Genomic DNA, 18,768 nt, shown 5'->3' with positions numbered 1-18,768 from the left:
TTGGATTTTGTCAAAGACATTTTTCACTTTTCTTGGGATGATCATGGGGCTTCTGTCCTTGAATCTGTCTATGTGTCAGATTGCATCTATTGATTGATATATGTTGAGCCATTTCTACATATCTGGGTTGAAGTCAATTTGATCATAGTAAATAATCTTTTGATGTGTTCATAAATTCAATTTGCAAGTGTTTTTTTTGAAAATTTTTACACCTGTGTTCATCAGAGATGTTGATCTATAATTTCATTTTTCTTTTCTTTATTTTGTTATTGTTGTTGTTATTGTTGGATCTTTGTCTGGTTTGTTATCAGGATAATATTGGCTTCATAAAAGAAACTGGTAGTGTTTCTTCCTTTTCTATTTCACAGAATAATTTGAAGAGGATTAGTATTAGTTCTGTGAAATTCTGGTAGAAATTTGTACTGTATCCATCTGACCCTGGTCTTTCTTTTAGTTGGGAGATTTTTAATTCTTGCTTCTATCTCATTGATTGTTATATGTGTTTAAATTCTTTATCCCATCTTCATTTATTTGTACAGGTCATATATATCTAGAAATTCATCATTCTTTTAGATATTCCAATTTAGTGGAAGCTTCAGAGTTTATCCTTAAGAGTTTCTGGATTTCCTATATATATATATATAATATATATATATATATATATATATATATCAATAATGGCAGTATGTTATGCATCAATAGCAGCAACAGCTTTTCCAGGTTCTGCAGTCATTTGAACAAAATTGTAGAGACATCAAGCACTCTCCATTTAAAAAAATTTTAAAAAGTAAAAAACAAAATCCCAGAAAAACAGCACAGTTCTGTTACTCTTGTGGTACCTGGCACCATTTTTTTTAATTAGCTTCTCAATCATCATCTGGAAAGAAACCATTCTGAGCAACATCATTAAAAACAGTTCTGATAAAGCACGGTCACTACTATGTATCAAAAAGCAGGAACCATATATGAGTGAGTACATATCACGTTTGTCTTTTTGTGATTGGGTTACCTCGCTCAGATTTCCTCAGTTTCTACTCTAATGTTTCCTTTCTCATCTCTGATTTCACTAATGTGGGTCCTCACTCCCCCTTTTTTGTTTACTTTTGCCAAAGGTTTGTCAATCTTGTTAATCTTTTCAAAGAACCAGCTCTTTATATTCTTTGTAAGTTTTTCTGTTTCATTCATTTCAGCCCTAAGTTTATTTCTTCTCATATATCCTTTTTTAAATTATTTTTATATATAGTGTTCTACCTGCACTTATGCCTGCACACCAGAAGAGGACACCAGATCTCATTATAGATGGTTGTGAGCCTCCATGTGGGTGCTGGGAACTGAAGTCAGGACCTCTGGAAGAGCAGACAGCTCTTCATATATTCTTTTAGGGTGTTGTTTGTACTTGTTTCTCTTAGACCTCCAACAGTATTATTAAGTTGTTAATTTTATATCTTTCTCACTTTATGTAGGCATTTAATGCTATAAACTTTCATCTTAGAACTGCCTTCATTGTGTCTCATAGACATTTGACCTGTTGTGTTTCCATATTCATTCAATTTTAGAATTTTTAAAAATTTCCTTCTTGATTTCGTTCTTTCATTCAATAGTATGTTGTTAAGTCTCCAGGAGTTTGTGTACTTGCAGTTTCTATTACTGTTGTTATGCAAATTTATTCCTTGGTGGTCAGAAAGAATGCATAATATAATTCAACTTTTCTTCATTTGCTGAGATTTGCTTTATGTCCTACATTGTGATTGATTTTGGAAAAAGTTACAGGGACTGTTGAGAAGAAAGTCTATTCTCTAGTGTTTGGGTGGAATGTCCTGTAAAAGTCTGTTAGATCCATTGATTTCTGATGTCATTTGATGTCAGGATTTCTCTACTAATTTTGTCTAGATGACTTGTATTTTGTTGGGAGTTGGATAGTGAGGTCACCTACCATCTCTGTGTTGGGATCAATCTGTGATCATAAAGCTAATGGTGTTTCTTTTATGAAATGTGGCACTCCTATATTTGGTGCATAAATGTTTAGAATTGTAATGTCTTTTGGTGGAATTTTCCTTTATTGGGTATGAAATGCCCTTCTGTCTCTCTTCTGACTAGCTTTATGACTAGTTTGGCCTTGAAGCTTATTTTGTTATATAGTAAAATAGCTATACCTGTTACATATTTTTCTATGTTTTTAGCCTGATGTTGTATCTATTAATGATGAAGTATATTTCTTAAGGTATCAAAAAGACAGATCATGTTTTACAATCCAGTTTGTTAGTCTGTGACTTTCAATTGGGGGAGTTGAGACAATTAATATTGAGTTGTTATTAAACATTATTTAATTCCTGATGTTTTGTTGTGGTGGTGTTTTCTTAGACATCTTCTGATTAACTGTTCTGAAATTATTTACTTATTCCACATGCTCTTTTGGGTGTGTTGGTCTTTTCTTAAGACAAAAGTAGTATTCCTTTTGGTATCCTCATGTGAAGCTGACTCAATAGGCATAAATTCCTTAAATTTCTTTTTATCGTAGAAAGTTTGTCTTTCTCCTATGATTATGATTCACATATTTTTAAAGATTTACTTATTTTATGTATATGCATTTTTTCTACATGTATATCTGCACACCAGAAGAGGTATCAGATAACTGGTATAACAGGTACCAGTTATACACAGGTGTAAGTTACCATGTGGGTGCTAGGAATCGAACCCAAGACCTCTGAAAAAGCAACCAGTATTCTTAACTACTGAACCATATGTCCAGCCCAATGATTGATATTTTTGCTGGGTATAGTGATCTAGGTTGGCCTCCATGGTCTTTCAGAATTTGTAGATCATTAGTGTAGGCTGCCTGGCTTTCAAAGTCTCCATTGAAAAGTAAGATGTTATAATGGTGCCCTGCCTTACATGTGACTTGGTCTTTCTCTCTTGAAGAAATCAATATCCTTTCTTTTTTCTGTACACTTAGTGTTTTAATTATTATGTGACATGGAAATTATCTGGCCTTGTCTGTTTTGTGTTCTGTCTGCTTCTGACACCTTGATACAATGTGCAAGATTTAAGAAGCACTTTTTTCCCATGATTTTGTTGAAAATATTTTCTTTGTTTTTGGACTGGGTTTCTTCTGTTTCGTCTATACATTCATATGTGTGTGTGTGTTTTTAATAACGTCCCAGAATTTCTACATGTTCCATTCCTAGCCCTGCTTGTTTGTTTCGATTTAACATTTTATTTAACTGGGTGATCCAATTCACTACCTGGTCTTTGAGACCAGACATTCTCTGTTTTACTTAATTCAATCTATTGAGACTTTCCTCTGACTGAGCCTTTTTTTGACTTTCTGAGTTTTTCATAGAGTTTTATTTCAGTTTGGCTTTTCTTCAGAGATTCTATCTCTTTATTAAATTATGTTTTCATATTTTAAATTGTTTTCATTATTTCATTCAACTGGTTGTGTTTTTCTGTCTTCATTCAGATATTTATTCTTTGTGAGTTCTTTTAACATCTTTATAATTACTATTTTGAAATCATTGTCTTTTAAATCAGCTAAGTTGTCTTTCTCAGGAAACATTACAATGGGATTACTAATTTCTGGAGAAGACATGTTATGCCATTTTTATTTTTGCAATGGTACCTAGGCATCTCTATTTAGGTTATTAGTATGGATATCTGGTCTTACCTTCGTTGAATGTGTTGGCAGAAGTTTCTTATCCTGACCACCTGTTCCCTGTACTAATAGCTGCTTCAAATTACCACACAGAGACTTAATATTATTTATAAGTTCTCAGCCAAGTAGCTCAGGCTTATAACTAACTAGCTCTTACATTTTAAGTTAATAAGTTAAAGTTTACCCACATTTCTTATTTACTCTCTGCCACATCAAGGTACCTTTTCTCAGTGCAGCATGCCCATCTTGCTCTCTCCTAGTCTGGCCAGCGTCTCCTCACTCTGCCCTTCTCCTTCCCATCATCCTTAGTTTGGTCACCCTGCCTGGCTACTGGCCAAACAGCATTTTATTAAACCAAGTGACAAATCTTTACAATGTACAAGAGCATTATTTCACAGCAGAATAAGTTCTTGGATCTTAACTGTTCTGTTTGTGGACCAGCTGAATGGTGCTTGAAGTTCAGTCTTATACCAACTCTATGTTGATATGTGAATGAGGTATCAGAAGATATCCCAGATCAACTAGACAGGTACAACTTTTGAGCCCAGGAGCAAACCTACAGGCTTAGTAGGTTCTTTCAGGCAATCTTCATAAGTCTGTAAACAGTTTATTGAGTTCTACCAGTAGTACTTTGGTGGCAGGGGCTAGGTCACAGTATGAGTGGGCAGTGTTCTGTAGGGGTGGTCACAGGATGCCACACTATCCTCAGGTAGATATAGGTGGAGTAGATACTATGCTGGGGGTCCCTATCTGAGGTCAGGTGCAGAATGCTACATGGTTCCAGGATGATGTGGTGGATGGGTATGCTTTATTTTTAAGTACACAATCCTATGTATACTCATCCCCACTAGGCCACCACATATGTTCCATCCCTAGATATAAACTCCACCCTTCAGGAGATCATATCCAAGAAGACAGAGGTGTGCTCTAAATTGGTGAATAATAAGATTTTTCAGAGTAATGAGCTTCTGCTTAGAATGGAAACAAAGCAACGTATTTTAGAGTGGGTGGTCAGAGGCATCCTTCCTGAAGCTGCAATGTGTAGGCAAAGACAGGATTGACAAGCAACAGACAGCTGTGTGGGCAGAAGAAGAGCAGCCATGCAGAGGGAGCAGCTGGTACAAACGCCATTAGTCTGGGATATGTTGATGTACTATAGGAAGAGAGCAAACAGTGTGCCTAGAACACATGGAAGAGAGAGAAGGGAGCTGGAAAGGGGCTGTATCTCAGAGAAGCTACAGTCCAGGTGGGACCAACACCCAGAAAAAAACAACAGAACTTCCCAGGCATGCTTTCAGCTGAGTTCTTCCTTAAATGGAATCTTGAAAGTACCTACAAACCAGGGCAGCTACCGGCTAGGCTGGCAGCTAGAATTCAGTTCTTGGAAAACTTGTAGCAGCTGCCTGTGGTTGTCTTGGTTCCTGAAAATCAAATTCAAGCCTTGAACTGGCCGCCTTCCCTGTTCCAGGGTATAAGGTGCATTCTCTAGCCCTGCAGCAGCCATTGTTCCCTCCAAAGACAAAGAGCAAAGGCAAGGAGGGGTTTTTAGGAACATGAGATAACACACATCAACGTTTGTCACTACAGATGACACAAGTGTCAGCCAGAAACCAGGCATGTTGGCACACATCTATAATCTTAGTACTTGGGAGGTGGAGACAGGAAATCATTGTCTCTGTTTCTTTGCTATTACAAACAAAACATCATGATCAAGGCAACTTCTAAAAAAAAAAAAAAAAAAAAAAAAAAAAACATTTAATGTGTGGGCTCACAGTCCCAGAGGATTAGAGTCCATGACCATCGTGGCAGGAAGCATGGCAGCAGGCAAGCACAGAGCTAGGACAGTAGTTGAGAGCATCTGTCTGGTCCACAAGTATGAGGCAGAGAGAGCTAACTGGTAATGCCATGGGGTTTTGAAACCTCCAAACCCAACAAGAACACACTTCCTAATCATTCCTAAACAGTTCTACCAACTAAGGACCAAGCATTCAAAGGTATAAGAATATTGGGTATTACAGGATATTTGTACCCTGTATGAAGATATTGCTGTGATTGGTTTAATAAAGAGATGAACAGCCAACAACTAGGCAGGAGGTATAGGCAGGACTTCCAGGCAGAGAGAGGTAGGAGGAGGAGACAATCGAGGTGCAGAAGAGACAAGGAGGGAGTCTGACATACAGAATGAAAGAGAGGTAAAAAGCCACATGGATAACATAGATTAATAGAAAATGGGTTCATTTAAGTTATGAGAGCTAGTTAGAAATAAGCCTAAGTTATAGGCCAAGCTTTCATAATTAATACGTCTCCATGTCACTATTTGGGAGCTGGCTGTCAGAACAGAAAAAGACTTGTTACAATGGGGCAATTCTCACTCAAATCACACAACCATGGATTTCAGTCTGCCCTGGGCTACACAGTAAGATTCAAAAAACTCAACAAAAGAGCAGGACTAAAGAGATGGCCCAGAGTACTTACAGCTATTCCAGAGGACCTGAGTTCAGTTCCCAGCACTCATATCAGACAGTTCAGAGCTTCTTGTAACTCCCACTCCTAGGGAGCCCTCTCCTAGTCTCCACAGTTGCATGTACACACACACACACACACAGAGAGAGAGAGAGAGAGAGAGAGAGAGAGAGAGAGAGAGAGAGAGAGAGATTCACATACACACATAATTAAAAATAAGATAAGTATTATTTTTAAAAAGCCAGGTATAATGGCACACACCTTTAACCCCAGCACTAGGGACACAGAGGCAGGCAGATCTCTGTGCATTCAAGGCCTGCCTGATCTAGAGTGAGTTCAGGACAGCCAGGGCTACATAGTGAGACCCTGTCTCAGAAGAAAACAACAACAACAGCAGCAAAACATGGCTAAATCACAATAAACTCTTCTTACTTTTGATGACAACTCTTTTGCCATTTTGAAAAGCTATGTGCAAAAGTAATGAATCAAGAACTCCACCCTCCTGGGTGAACCCTACCTGATGCCTGGTGTTGAGGACCCCAACTGGGTCCTCTCTGTCTCCAAGGGGCTTGACTCTTACCTGATCTAGAAAAGCAGCCCAGTTTCCTGTATGGGACTTCAGGAATGCCTTCTAGCTGTGGTCCAGGGAATGTCCTCCTTTAACTTCTTTGACTCAGTGACTCAGCTCTCTAAGACTTATTTGCCCCACAATTGGGCACATTCAAGCAAGTCTTGTCCCCAACTCCCACCCACCCACACACACACCACCACCCCTGATTCAGCCATGGCCTTTTCCACCTTTCCCTCTTCATGCAGTCCCTTTGGAAAGCCAGTAGAAAGGCTGTGCTGAGCCTAGATGAGGCGTCAGCTGGGCCCACTTTGCCACAGGCCTGGTTGGCATCAGAGACAGATGTACAAGGCTCCAATGACCTTCTGTGCCAAGTCATTTCTGCCACTGAATGCAGCCAGACTACATGGTAAGGGGGACTTCAATCAGCCCTAGCTCACATGTGCTGCACCCCACAATCCTACTACCTGCTGCATATGCCCTGTCCACTGACAGAGACTCAGCATCAAACATAGGAGACCAAGGATACTGCCAGGAGGCTGCAAGGGGAACAGCAGAGTGGCAGGCTAGCTCTGGGAAATGTCACCATTTATTGCTTTTCCCAGTCACATCAACCCTCAGCAAGCAGACATTCCAAGTGACAGAAAAGTTATTTTCCAGTTTCCCAGGGTCCTGGACCCAGTAATAACATCTTCCTGAAGGGCAATGGGTCTGTCTTTAACCTTGCCCTCTTTGGCAGGTTCGGATTCTGGAGGCCTCCAGCAGCAACCTGGGGGTTGCGTGCTCCCTGTGTGTGAATGGCCGCTTTCCCTTCTGGAAAAGTGACAGGCCTCCCAGCTCAGGCTCAGCCAGTGTGGGTGTCTCTTCTCTCCACCAGCTCCTCTGGAAACCCACTAAGTTATCTTAATTACCATTCCTCCTCTCTCTCTGCCAAGAATTGGGGAGATTTATAATTGGATCAGTCAAATATTTACTGTGGTTTATTTCTTTGCCACTCCAGCTCTCGTAAAAGTTGCGTTTTCATGCCACTTTCGGGCATGACTGATGGCTCACAGGCACAGCCCTCGTTGCATGTCAGCTGGGGTTATTTCTTCAAGGTCAGAGAAAGAGGGGGGAGGGAGGGAGGGGGAAAGGCAGTGTGAGAGAGAGGGGAAGGGAGGAGAGAGGGAAGGAGGGAGGAAAGAAGGGAGGGAGGGAGAAGGAAAGTCAGTGAGAAAGGGAAGAGGAGAAGAGAGACAGAGAGGGAGGAAGGGATGGATGGAGGAGGGAGAGAGCTTTGAGGAAGAGAAACGTTGTCAATTCCAGGTTATTGTATTGTTTCCCTTTCTTTCCCCGGTGTAAAAGAGACAGAGGCCACTTGTGTCTCTTCTGTTATGACTGGGTTATATACTCCTAATGCCCTTCGGGGAACTGTAGACCTGTTAGAATGTGTCATACTGTGACCTTTATAGCCAGCTAAGCAGAGCATAGTCCCTGAATGTCTCCATTTCCTGGATGGATTACCACAAGTTCCTGGAGCAGATGAACGAGCAGGTCCTAGTCCCGAGCCTGAGTTATCAGTCCCCAGTGAAGATGGTGCTCTAGCCAGGCTTCTGGAAATGCTGACCTTGTAGTATCACCTGCCTGCCAAGTGTGCTGGCACGTCACCATCTGAAGCCACATCCTAGAAAGCAGAGGCACCCCTAAAGCAGCAGGCCTCCCTGCCTCACAACTCCTTGCTAGCTCCTGGTCCCTGCCCTGAACTGCAGTCTCTACACTTGGCTCCACAGACCCACCTTGGGTTTCTGTCCCTTCCCTGGATCAGGGCAGCAATGAATGATGCTTGTGCTGTATTGGCCTATGAGTAGAGAAGTCAGATGTTTGGCTGAAAGAGGACCAGGTGTGTCAACTGGGATGCTCCACAGGCAAACTGGGAAAGGCACTCTACTGACAACAGAGGTAGAGTTGCACGAATGGATGACTCTCCACATTCTCATGGGTAACCCGTCCACTTCTGCCTGATGAGAAATGAGAACAAGGCTGGAATCTGCTGCCATCTTGGGGAGTATGCAGGAAAGGAAAAGAGAAATGGAGCTGAGAAATCCCTGAAGCCTGCACAAGGGACAGGTCACCATTTCAGAGGCTGATTGTCACCAGCAGTTACAAGTAGATAGCTCCTGGAGCAATTCCAGGATCTTCTCCAGGTACCAATTGTCACATCCGAGCCACAGCTACCTTGGGCACTGCTGTCTTAGGTTGTACCATGGGCTGACACACTCAGAAAAAGAGAGAGTGTGTGTGAGAGATTCACAGGACACCTAATGACAGCATCAGAAGGATTCTGTGGCTTGTGCTCCATTATCCTAAATGATTATGTGCCCCGCTAACAGTAAAGGGACTACAGAACCATAGTGATCTCTGTCACAGAGGCCACTAAGTTACGGTGTCAAAAAAGGAAGGAAAATGAGGCAAAATAGGGGAGGAAGCCTACACGCATTGTTTACCATGCTAATGAACTGGGAAGCACCGTCCTGAGCGTCTCTCAAATCTTGATGGTGTTTATGAATGTTCAGATTCCTGGCCCACAGTCCCCTATCACATGCATGTTCTGACTGGTCATGCCAGGCTGCCTATAGCTCTCTTCTCCTCTCCTCTCCCATTTAAGGCAGCACTGTAGAAGATGGAAGCAAAATAATCTTCAAAGACAAAACTTTTACTTCATTCCAATTCGGTTTCCCTCCGTATCATGCATCTACAAATTTGCTACTTTACTCATTTGATATTTAACAAACATTTATTGATCAGTTTCTACTCCAGGCAGATTTGGTAGGGGAGTGACTTCTAATAAAGCTAGCTGAAGTTGCAACCAACCAGTTTGCACACATAGCACTCACAGTTATAGGCACCACATATATCAGTTCAGCTATTTCTTAGACCTGCACTTTGCTATGGAAACTATTGTCATTCCTACTGAAAGGACAAGAAGTCAGAGGCACAGGCCTTTGATCTCTTACACAAAAGGCCAGCAAGCAAGGGGAGAGCAGAGCTCAGAGACTGATCCAGGCAAGTGAACCCTGGAGTTGTCGCTCTAAACACTCCAGCAGCCACTGAGTCCTGTGCCTGCAGCTTACATCCTTCTGCGTGGACTAATGATGGGCACAAGAACAATTGTGTCATTTAGGGAATAAGATAAGAGCTTAGGAAATGATGAAGTACATAAAGGGATACAGAAGTGAGATGTGTGGGCCACTGTATCCCATCTCACCCTCCCATCCACGACTTGTTTGAGAATCCACGGCTGGCAGATTTCCCCTAAATGAAAACTGCCCCCTAAACCTCCACAGGAGGACTCCAAGGAGCCAGCCAAAATAAATGCCCTTCCTCTACTCTGAAAAATGCCTTCTTCCCTAGTCATTTGATTGGCTGGACAGCAAGACCCGCCACTAGTCCTGAGCCATTTCTGTGTCCCTCGGCTGGCCAGCCAGTTCTGCACCAGATGACTAATGCCCAAATTAGTCATGAGCAATGGCTCCACACAAGTAATCACCTTCCCCAAACTTTTCCTCATGAGGGTGATAACTCGGACCCCAAATGAAGTCTATTCTTCTCACCTCGCCACCAAGGAAGTTACAGCCATTGCTCTGACAGCAGTCTGTAGACACCAGTGTTCATGGTCAGACATTTGCGAGGTTGCTAGGGAACAAATGCTTTGGTTACAAAGGTCTCTGGAAGCACTGTCTGTTTGTCACATCCCTCCAAATCATTTATTTCAGCCCATAAGGACAATGGTGACCAGTGGAATATGGGGCAGAGGGAAGCACCACACAAACACTTATTTACTGAGATGTAGGTCATTTCTTCTTCCCAGAAATAGCCATCTCACTCCACATATGAACAACTAGAGCCACATGCTGCTTCCCTGGGGTCCTTCTGATCTGCAAGTAGGTGGCCCTCAGTCACAAGTACTTTGTAATTCCTTATCTCCCGAGCACCGCCCTAAGCATTAGCTTGTGTCATCCCTGTAACTGTATTCCTGAACTTCAGGTGCCACTACCCCTGAGAATAAAAACAGACTCAGCGTCCAACAATAGCAAGTGGGGTCAGAATTCAAACCTGGGTTTGCCTAATGGCAGAGTCATTATGCTTAGGATTACTAAATCTTGTGTTTGCAGTGAGCATGTTTCTGATGAAAAATGGGCAATGGGAGCTATCGAGTTTGGCAATTGCTGGAGCTTCCAGCTATGAAGTTGTATGTGGGGTGGGGTGGGGTGATGTCTGCAATGTATGGAACTCTTTTCATGGAGGGGAAAGTAGAGAGTGCTTGGTCTTGGAGAGGTGTTTTTAATCTTCCATAGCTCTGCACTTAGGGTCTTCTCTGGGCGTCAGAGTGCAAGGAACTGTTCTGTGCAGTGACTTTGAGTTTGTGAGATTCATCCATTTCTACCAGGGGTTTATTGATTTTCTTGTCAACAGGAAGAAACATTGGAGTCCTCTTTGCCTTTCCTGCATCTTCCCTGCCCAGCCCATGGGCAACTCGTGTGGCTTCTCTCCCTTCAAATGTCCCTCGAGTGTCTACTCCTCACTTAACGGTCCTCATCAAATTCTTTTCACCTCACACATGACTGTCTGTAATCTCCACTTCCTAAACCAGTTTTCCTACTTACTTTCACTCCCTATAGAATATCTCATATCCCACCTCAAAAACTAATTCCTCAGAATGCCCTTTTATCACATCAGTCACTGCTCAAGAGTTTTTAGTGGCTCCTGCTTGCCTGCCATAAGATTTCACCTGGTACTTAGAGCATGCCTGTCTTAGGTAATGCTGGATCCTTCCATTCCCTCATCCCTGGAAACCTGAGCTGTTGGACTTCTGTTGCACTCATCTCTAGCAACTTACACACCAGTTTCCACTGAAACGGAATTCAACATTTAAGTGTTGGTTAACTTAAGGGCAGGCACTGTCAAGGCAGAATCATTGCTGAACATAACTTTGTCCAGATTTTTGCTCTATGTGACTTTAAACAAAATACTTGGATTTTCTGAATTTTAATCTCCTGTACCTGTAAAATATGGACAAGGCCTGGAGCACAACTCTGCCTGTAAAGTACTTGTCTAGTACAGGAAAGGACCTGGGTTTGGAGTCCAACAAAACACACACACACACACACACACACACACACACACACACACACACACACACGAGAGAGAGAGAGAGAGAGAGAGAGAGAGAGAGAGAGAGAGAGAGAGAGAGAATGTGTGTAAAGGGGGAATCCTTGCAGTTAAAGTATTTTTTAAATTCCATAACTACCGATCAGAGCTTGTGACCAATAGAAATAGGATTAATAATAATACAGAGTAGAAATATAGCTCAGTGGGAGATCGCTGGTCTAGCATACATGAGACCTTAGGTTTAGTTCCCAGCATTACAAACTATAAATAAATCTTAAGTCTGGAGTATGGCAAGCACCTATAAATCTAGCTACCTGAGAGACTGAGGCAAAAGGATCGCAAGTTCAAAGACAGCCTAAGAAAGTTATCTAGATTCCATCTCAAAATAAAAATAGAACAAGGATGGAATTACAGCTCAGGAACAGAGCATTTGCCTGGCATCTGCAAGGCCCTGGGTTCAAACCCCAGTACCATGAAAAATAAATTAATACTAATCCTCATAGGCATAATGAATTGTAGCTGATACTGTCATCACAAATTATTTACTTTACGAAAGCATAGTTAAAAAGCACTTCTCCATTGGCTGATGGGCAGGAGGGCAGTGCTGGCTAAGGGTTCAGGTCCAAACTTGGCTTTACATATTGCCATCTCTTTTCTCCCCAGTATGACTTCATGGAACGCCTGGATGGAAAGGAGAAGTGGAGTGTGGTCGAGTCGCCCAGGGAACGCCGTAGCATCCAGACTCTGGTGCAGAATGAGGCCGTGTTTGTGCAGTACTTGGATGTGGGCCTGTGGCACCTGGCCTTCTACAATGACGGCAAGGACAAGGAGATGGTTTCCTTCAATACAGTCGTCTTAGGTAGGTTTGGGGTCCCTGAAGGGAAGTTCTGTAGAGGGTGGGATAGAAATGATGGGGCTCTCTGTGGAAGACTCAGCAACCCTGACAAGGTCTACTCTATGTGAGGCCAAACTGCGTAGTCTCTGCACTTGGCTCTGGACTGCACAGGAATTCTGTGCAAACCAGCAAGAATCACCACTGGACCTGAGGATGCTCACACGTGTCTGAATCAGACAGCTGGGGCCATCTACTGTGCACCCAACCTGAGGATATTACTTGCTTTTCTATTGCTGTGACAAAACACCATGACAAAGGCAACTTATAGAAAGAAGGGCTTATTTGAGGCTCATGGTTCCAGAGGGATAAGAGTCCATCGCCATCACAGCAGGGGAGTGTGGCTGTAGGCAAGCACACAACTGGGGCTGTAAGCTGAGAGCTGAGGGCTCACATCTCCAGTAGCAAACAGGAACTAAAGTGAACTCCAAATGGCACAAGTGTTAGAAACCTCAAAGCCCATCCCCAGTGACATACTTCCTCAACAAGACCATACCTCTTAAGACTCCCTGTATAGCCACCAACTAGGGACCAAGTATTCAAATGCCCGGACTGTGGGGGACACTTCATTCAAATCACCACATTGAGCGCATAGCTGGGCTTGTAAATGCCTCCCTTTCCTTCTCATAAAACAGAGGTGATGCCAATATCACTTCCCAGGCTCCTATTAGGAATAAAGAAAGACTTTTTTTTATTTCTAAGTGTGTAGCAGAGCTAAGAAACACTGGCCATTCATATCAGCTCTAACATCTTAAAAATTGAGCGTACGTCAAAATAAAAAAAGGGTTTTTTTTTTTTCCTTTGAACTTAAAAATACATCAGGGAAAAAGATACAGATGTTTTAAAAAGCCATATATTTATTCCCAAGCAAGCAGACCTCAAAATGCTTTAATTCAATGCCTGTCACTTTGGATGTGTTTTAGGCCTGCTTTTCATTAGGTATGAAGACAAAAGCTAGGGTTTAATCCCAAATTGCCTCTGCTGCCTGCATATTAACCCCCCAAAGGGTAATTTCTTGTGAAGAATCACGTTTTCTAGAAGGCCCTTGGAATTTTAACATTGAGAAGACCTGCAGTGACCATCACTGAGGTTGTTTTCATCTTCCACTGATACCAATCCACACAGAAGCTACTTGAGTCGCTAGGTGGCTGTGCCACTCCACTGAGAAATAAACTGAGCTATGTGCATCTAGCTGAGGCCTCAGGGTCCCAAGATATGGGAATGGCCTTCCCTCCTAAGCTTTGGCGATCATCTTTAGACAGCATCATGTCACCCCAGTCACTGTTAACTGTGGATTCAAGATTCACTAGAGGGGTCTGGAGTTAGTGAATTCCTGAAGAAAGGACTTCAGACAGCAGGACTAAGTTCCAGATTTTCTTTCCTACTTTGTAACTGGGTGAGTTGCCTGGGCCTCAACCTCCTGTCTGGGAAGATGAGATGATTCCATCCCAAAGGCTAATGTAAGGATCACCAAGAATGAACTGCATCTAGCCTTCAGCCTACAGTCATGAATGGCATGACTGTGACTTTATGAAAGAACCTTAAAACACTGTTTATCTACTTACTACATTGTAGAACTTCTCTTTGGGCCCCACATGGCTTTCTCAAGGAATTTTCTATTCTTGAAAGATTTATGTCATCCAACCTGAATGTCAGGCTATAGCTCTCTATTTGGAACCACACTTTAGAATTGTATAAAATTCACAAAGTTTGGGTAGTGACCATAGGTCTAAGGTTGATCCTTATTCTTTTGCTAAGAAAAATGGGCCCTCCCAAGGCTAGCCAAATGTTCAAAAGTAGGAGTTGGCACACTGTAGCCCAGGGGCCGAATCTGGCCCACTGCCTGTTTTTATAAATAAAGTTTTATTGGCACACAGCCACATTCATCTGTTTGCATGTTGTGTGTGGCAGCTTTCCCACTGTTACAGCAGAGCTGAGTGTTGCAACAGGGACCATATGGCCCACAGAGCCTAAATAGTTACTATCTGTCCCTTCACAGGGAAAGTTTGCCAACCTATGCTCCAAAGCCATGTCATAACTTAGTCTACTGGAAGTCTTAGAGGAAGCTCCCAACAGATGGGAAATCTCTAGGGTGGTGTTAGGTCCCAACGGGGGAGAGAAGTAAAACAGCAGAGACTAACTTACAAAAGAAAGGAACAAGAAACAGATCTGGGATAGCACGAGAAGAGCATGATGAGAAATGGCTTCCTTTTCACTTCCTGGTAAAGTCTAAAAGTACATGACAGAGCCAGCAGTGCACAACAGCTGTAGTTTGGAGGCATGGAGAGATGGTCACCACAGCAGTAACACAGTGTGCTGGACCACATATTCCTCCTGTCATATGCCATTGGTGTCCTTCAAGTCACGGAATAGCCATAGTGGTGGAAGTGGGGGATGCCAAGGCTAAGGATGTAGAAGGACCCTCCCAAGGTCACAAGACTAGTGAGTTGAAGTCAGAACACAGACTTCCCACAGTTGTGCTCTTAGTCATGGATTTCTGGGGACCTGGTTACCCTGTAATGACATCTTCCCCCATTTCCTCACCCTGTATGCACACGGAAAGGTAGTGTGAAGATTACCCCACCCCCCAGTCATTACCCTCCCTGCCTGTCAAAGCTGGAAATAGCAATTCTCCCCAGAGGATTCCTCTCATCTATCCTGTAGCTCAGCCTAATAGTTGGGCAGACATCTTGATAGAGCAATGATAGCAATTGGCCTGAAATGTGGAGAAAGAACAGTGTTTGAGTTGGTCCGGAAGTTCTTTTCCACACACCTATCATCAGAACATTCCCCATCGAGAGCAGCCAGGAGCATGAAAACCCCCTTGATGGGAAACAGAAGGAAAGTGTTAGATGGGTGTCGGGGAGATCTCACTAAATTTACCCATGACTCAGGACTCTGCCATCTCCTCCAGAGAAGCAGCCTGCCTTGCAGAAATGCGCATTCTCCTAGGACCCACAGAGGCATGTTCTGGAAGCACAGAGTGAGCCTTCACTGTATATCACCCCAACTCCTGGAGCTGGGAAGAGCTCGGTGGGATAGTATTTGCCTGGCATGTGCAAGGCCCTGATTTCATATCTCTACACTGCCACAAACAACAACCATAATCAAATCTTTGCATTCCTAAACATGCCTTCATTGCCACTGTTTCTTCCACACAAAAACTTAAGCCATGTTGATTCAAAGACAATAACCTTGTAATTGGGAAAGGGGTTGAAAAAGGCAGTACTTTTATAATTTACCATTTATGTGTGGGCACCCCCCAAAAAAGACCTATAAAAATGCTTCAAACATAAGACCCCCAACACTGACATCCAGCCGCCACATGTACATGCAAGCTTAGAATGCCTAATGCACCATGCACATGCACACAGGACTCCAGGGACACAGGCAATATATTTCCATAGTCGGAGCAAAGCAGATTCCTAGCCCCGATGTCCACAGGATATCAGGGAGTAGGCCTGGTGATCCTACATGTACAGGGTTGCCTCGCAGGAGAGAAGCCCTGAGCTTACCAAGGCTGGGTCTCAGCATGGGTAGTAAACACGCTTATCTTTCAATCCAGAGAAAGACATTCTCTATTAAACCTTGGTGATCCTGCCCTTTGCTCGGCAGAGATATTTCCTTTGTCTGCCTGGGCCATGAAAAGATGCTCTGGAATATTCCAGAATACAACTAACTGGTAGGCTTCTACTTCTAAGACTTGTAGAAACAGGAGCAAACCCAGGCACAACAGTCCTCCAAACCTGCATGAGATTTCTAACTTTTGTTATTTATTGAAGCACCCAATGCTCTCTGAATAAATGATGAGTTCACAGAACCCATAGGTACTTTGCATGCTCCTCAGCCCTTTAAAGAGCTCACCCACAGGAGCTGTAGCTGGGCTGTGAGCTGCTAGACATCAAGAAAACTAGCTTGGTGGACTTTATAGTCTTTTATGTATCTTTGGGGAAGAAGAAGAAAAAAAAAAAGAAAAAGAAAGCAAACACACTCGTTGAGTTTCCTCAGAGTGCTAGAAACCAAGAACAGCTTGATTCCAGAGGAACAGAAGTGACGTGCTGGAGAAAGATGGCAGGAATGCACCATTTGAGTGCTTGGTGCAGGGATGGAGTGTGTGAAGTAGGAGGTTTCAGAGCACACCCTGATACCTCTCACGTGACTCCTTTATGGTACCCAATCACCAATTCACCACCCTCCTTTCCCAGGGTTGGGTCGTGTCATGTGTTGAGCCTTCTGGATTATATTTTCTTCCTTTTATCATCTTAGACATTTGGAATCTGAAAGCTTAAACATGTCTTGTTTTAATTTAAAGCCCAAATGACCATTTTGAAGGAAAATGCCCATTTCTGTGCCCATCTGAATCAATGTGAAAAAGTTCCAAAATAATTCCCTGAAAGATATAATGAAAGTATGGAGAGAAGGCAAACCAGGAATAAGAGTCTTGTACAAGCAGACTAAATGATGTTCACAGAAAATAAGGGACACAAAAAATAAGACTGCTGTTGGGTTGGAGAGAAGGCCCAGAGGTCAAGAGCACTGGCTGTTCTTCTAGAGGATCCAGGTTCAATTCCCAGCACCTACATGGCAGCTCACAGACATCTGTAACTCCAGTCTCAGGAGATCTGATGCCTTCTTCTAGACTCCAAGGACACTGCACACACATGGTACACAGACATGCATGTAGTCAAAACACCCATACATATAAATGTTTTTTTAAAAAAAGATTGTATAGAATCTAATACCTGCTTCTTGTAGAACCCTGAAGCAGCATAGGAGAATATAAGACAAGTATAGCCACACATCACTTAAGATAGTGATACACCCAAACACTGTCTCACTTTACCCCAACATATACATTATGAAGCACTCACACAACCTGAGAAGGCTGAGGGAGCACTGGCCCACACTGCCACATATATTGTCCAGCACCAACAAAACATTTCATGCAGCTCAGAACTGTGTGTGCCTTCTTCTTATATTATAATTCCTAAAGGCTGAGAACATTGTTGCATTACAAGCCTGAGATTAGGAACACCTGCCTGGCCCTCTATACCTGAGGCTAGAGCCTCAGGTGTCAAGCCATGGTTGAATTGGTGGAGTAACTTCAGGATGAAGATATGGCAGACAGAGAAGGCATAGAACCTAAAAACCTTGTCAATATCCAGACATGGAAACTTCCATAGTATTTAAATCCAAATAGACCATTTCTTATAAGAAAATAAACAAAAAGGAACAAAAGAAGGGGCTGAAAAGATGGCTCAGTAATTAAGAGCACGTGTTGCTCTTGCAGAAGACCAAGTTCATTGCCTGGCACCCACATGGAGGCTCACAACTACATGTAACTCCAATTTCAGAGAATCTAACACCCTCTCCTGGCCTTCATGGGTACTGCATGTATACAGAGCACTGACAAACAAGCAGGCCAAACACTCATACACATAAAGTAAAAACAAATCTTAATATAAAAAGAATAAACACTGTGCCTATCCCTGCAGTCCAGTATGGGTTATCCCTGGCAGAGTGCCAGCTACTTCCATGATTTGCTCACGCTGCCCTTGACCCCACCTTCCCCATTTTCTTACTTCACTCACTCTTGGTCCTTACCACTGCCTTTTGGGTCATTACAAATGGCAGGTGACTGATTCCTAAATGACTGCACAAGAGCAGAGGAGAAGAATGTCATTGCTCAATCCATCTCTTTCAGATTCAGTGCAGGACTGTCCACGTAACTGCCACGGGAATGGCGAATGTGTGTCTGGACTGTGTCACTGCTTCCCAGGATTCCTAGGTGCAGACTGTGCTAAAGGTATGTGTCACCACTTTCCTGCAGGGGGGTGGGAGAAGGAGCACCCTGGTTGCCTTCCCATTAAGTCCTCTGTACCACCAGGACTCTGTAAACCCACACATGCTCAAAGCTCCCCCTTTGGCAAGGAAGCGGGTTTTGATATATGACCCACAGCCAGTGTGCCTATAGGAGTAAGGCAGCCAGCCTTGGCACTGAGGTGTGCTGAGAAGAAAGATGTGCTAAAAATGAGATGGTCGGAT

General features: G+C 43.0%; 1 protein-coding gene across 2 annotated transcripts in view; it reads left to right on the top strand.

Annotated features, from left to right (window-relative positions):
- The window catches only part of LOC113836627 (teneurin-2), a 934,552-nt gene that overhangs the window by 763,520 nt on the left and 152,264 nt on the right, over positions 1-18,768 (top strand). For both annotated transcript variants that reach the window (XM_035448193.1, XM_035448194.1), the window contains 2 exons: positions 12,495-12,690; positions 18,428-18,529. In XM_035448193.1, coding sequence (XP_035304084.1) covers positions 12,495-12,690; positions 18,428-18,529 — 298 coding nt within the window. The remainder of the gene's footprint in view (positions 1-12,494; positions 12,691-18,427; positions 18,530-18,768) is intronic.

This window comes from Cricetulus griseus, chromosome 7 (assembly GCF_003668045.3).
Source record: "Cricetulus griseus strain 17A/GY chromosome 7, alternate assembly CriGri-PICRH-1.0, whole genome shotgun sequence".
Lineage (NCBI taxonomy): Eukaryota > Metazoa > Chordata > Mammalia > Rodentia > Cricetidae > Cricetulus > Cricetulus griseus.
Note: the sequence above shows the minus strand (reverse complement) of the source record. Positions and strands in the feature narration are given on the sequence as shown.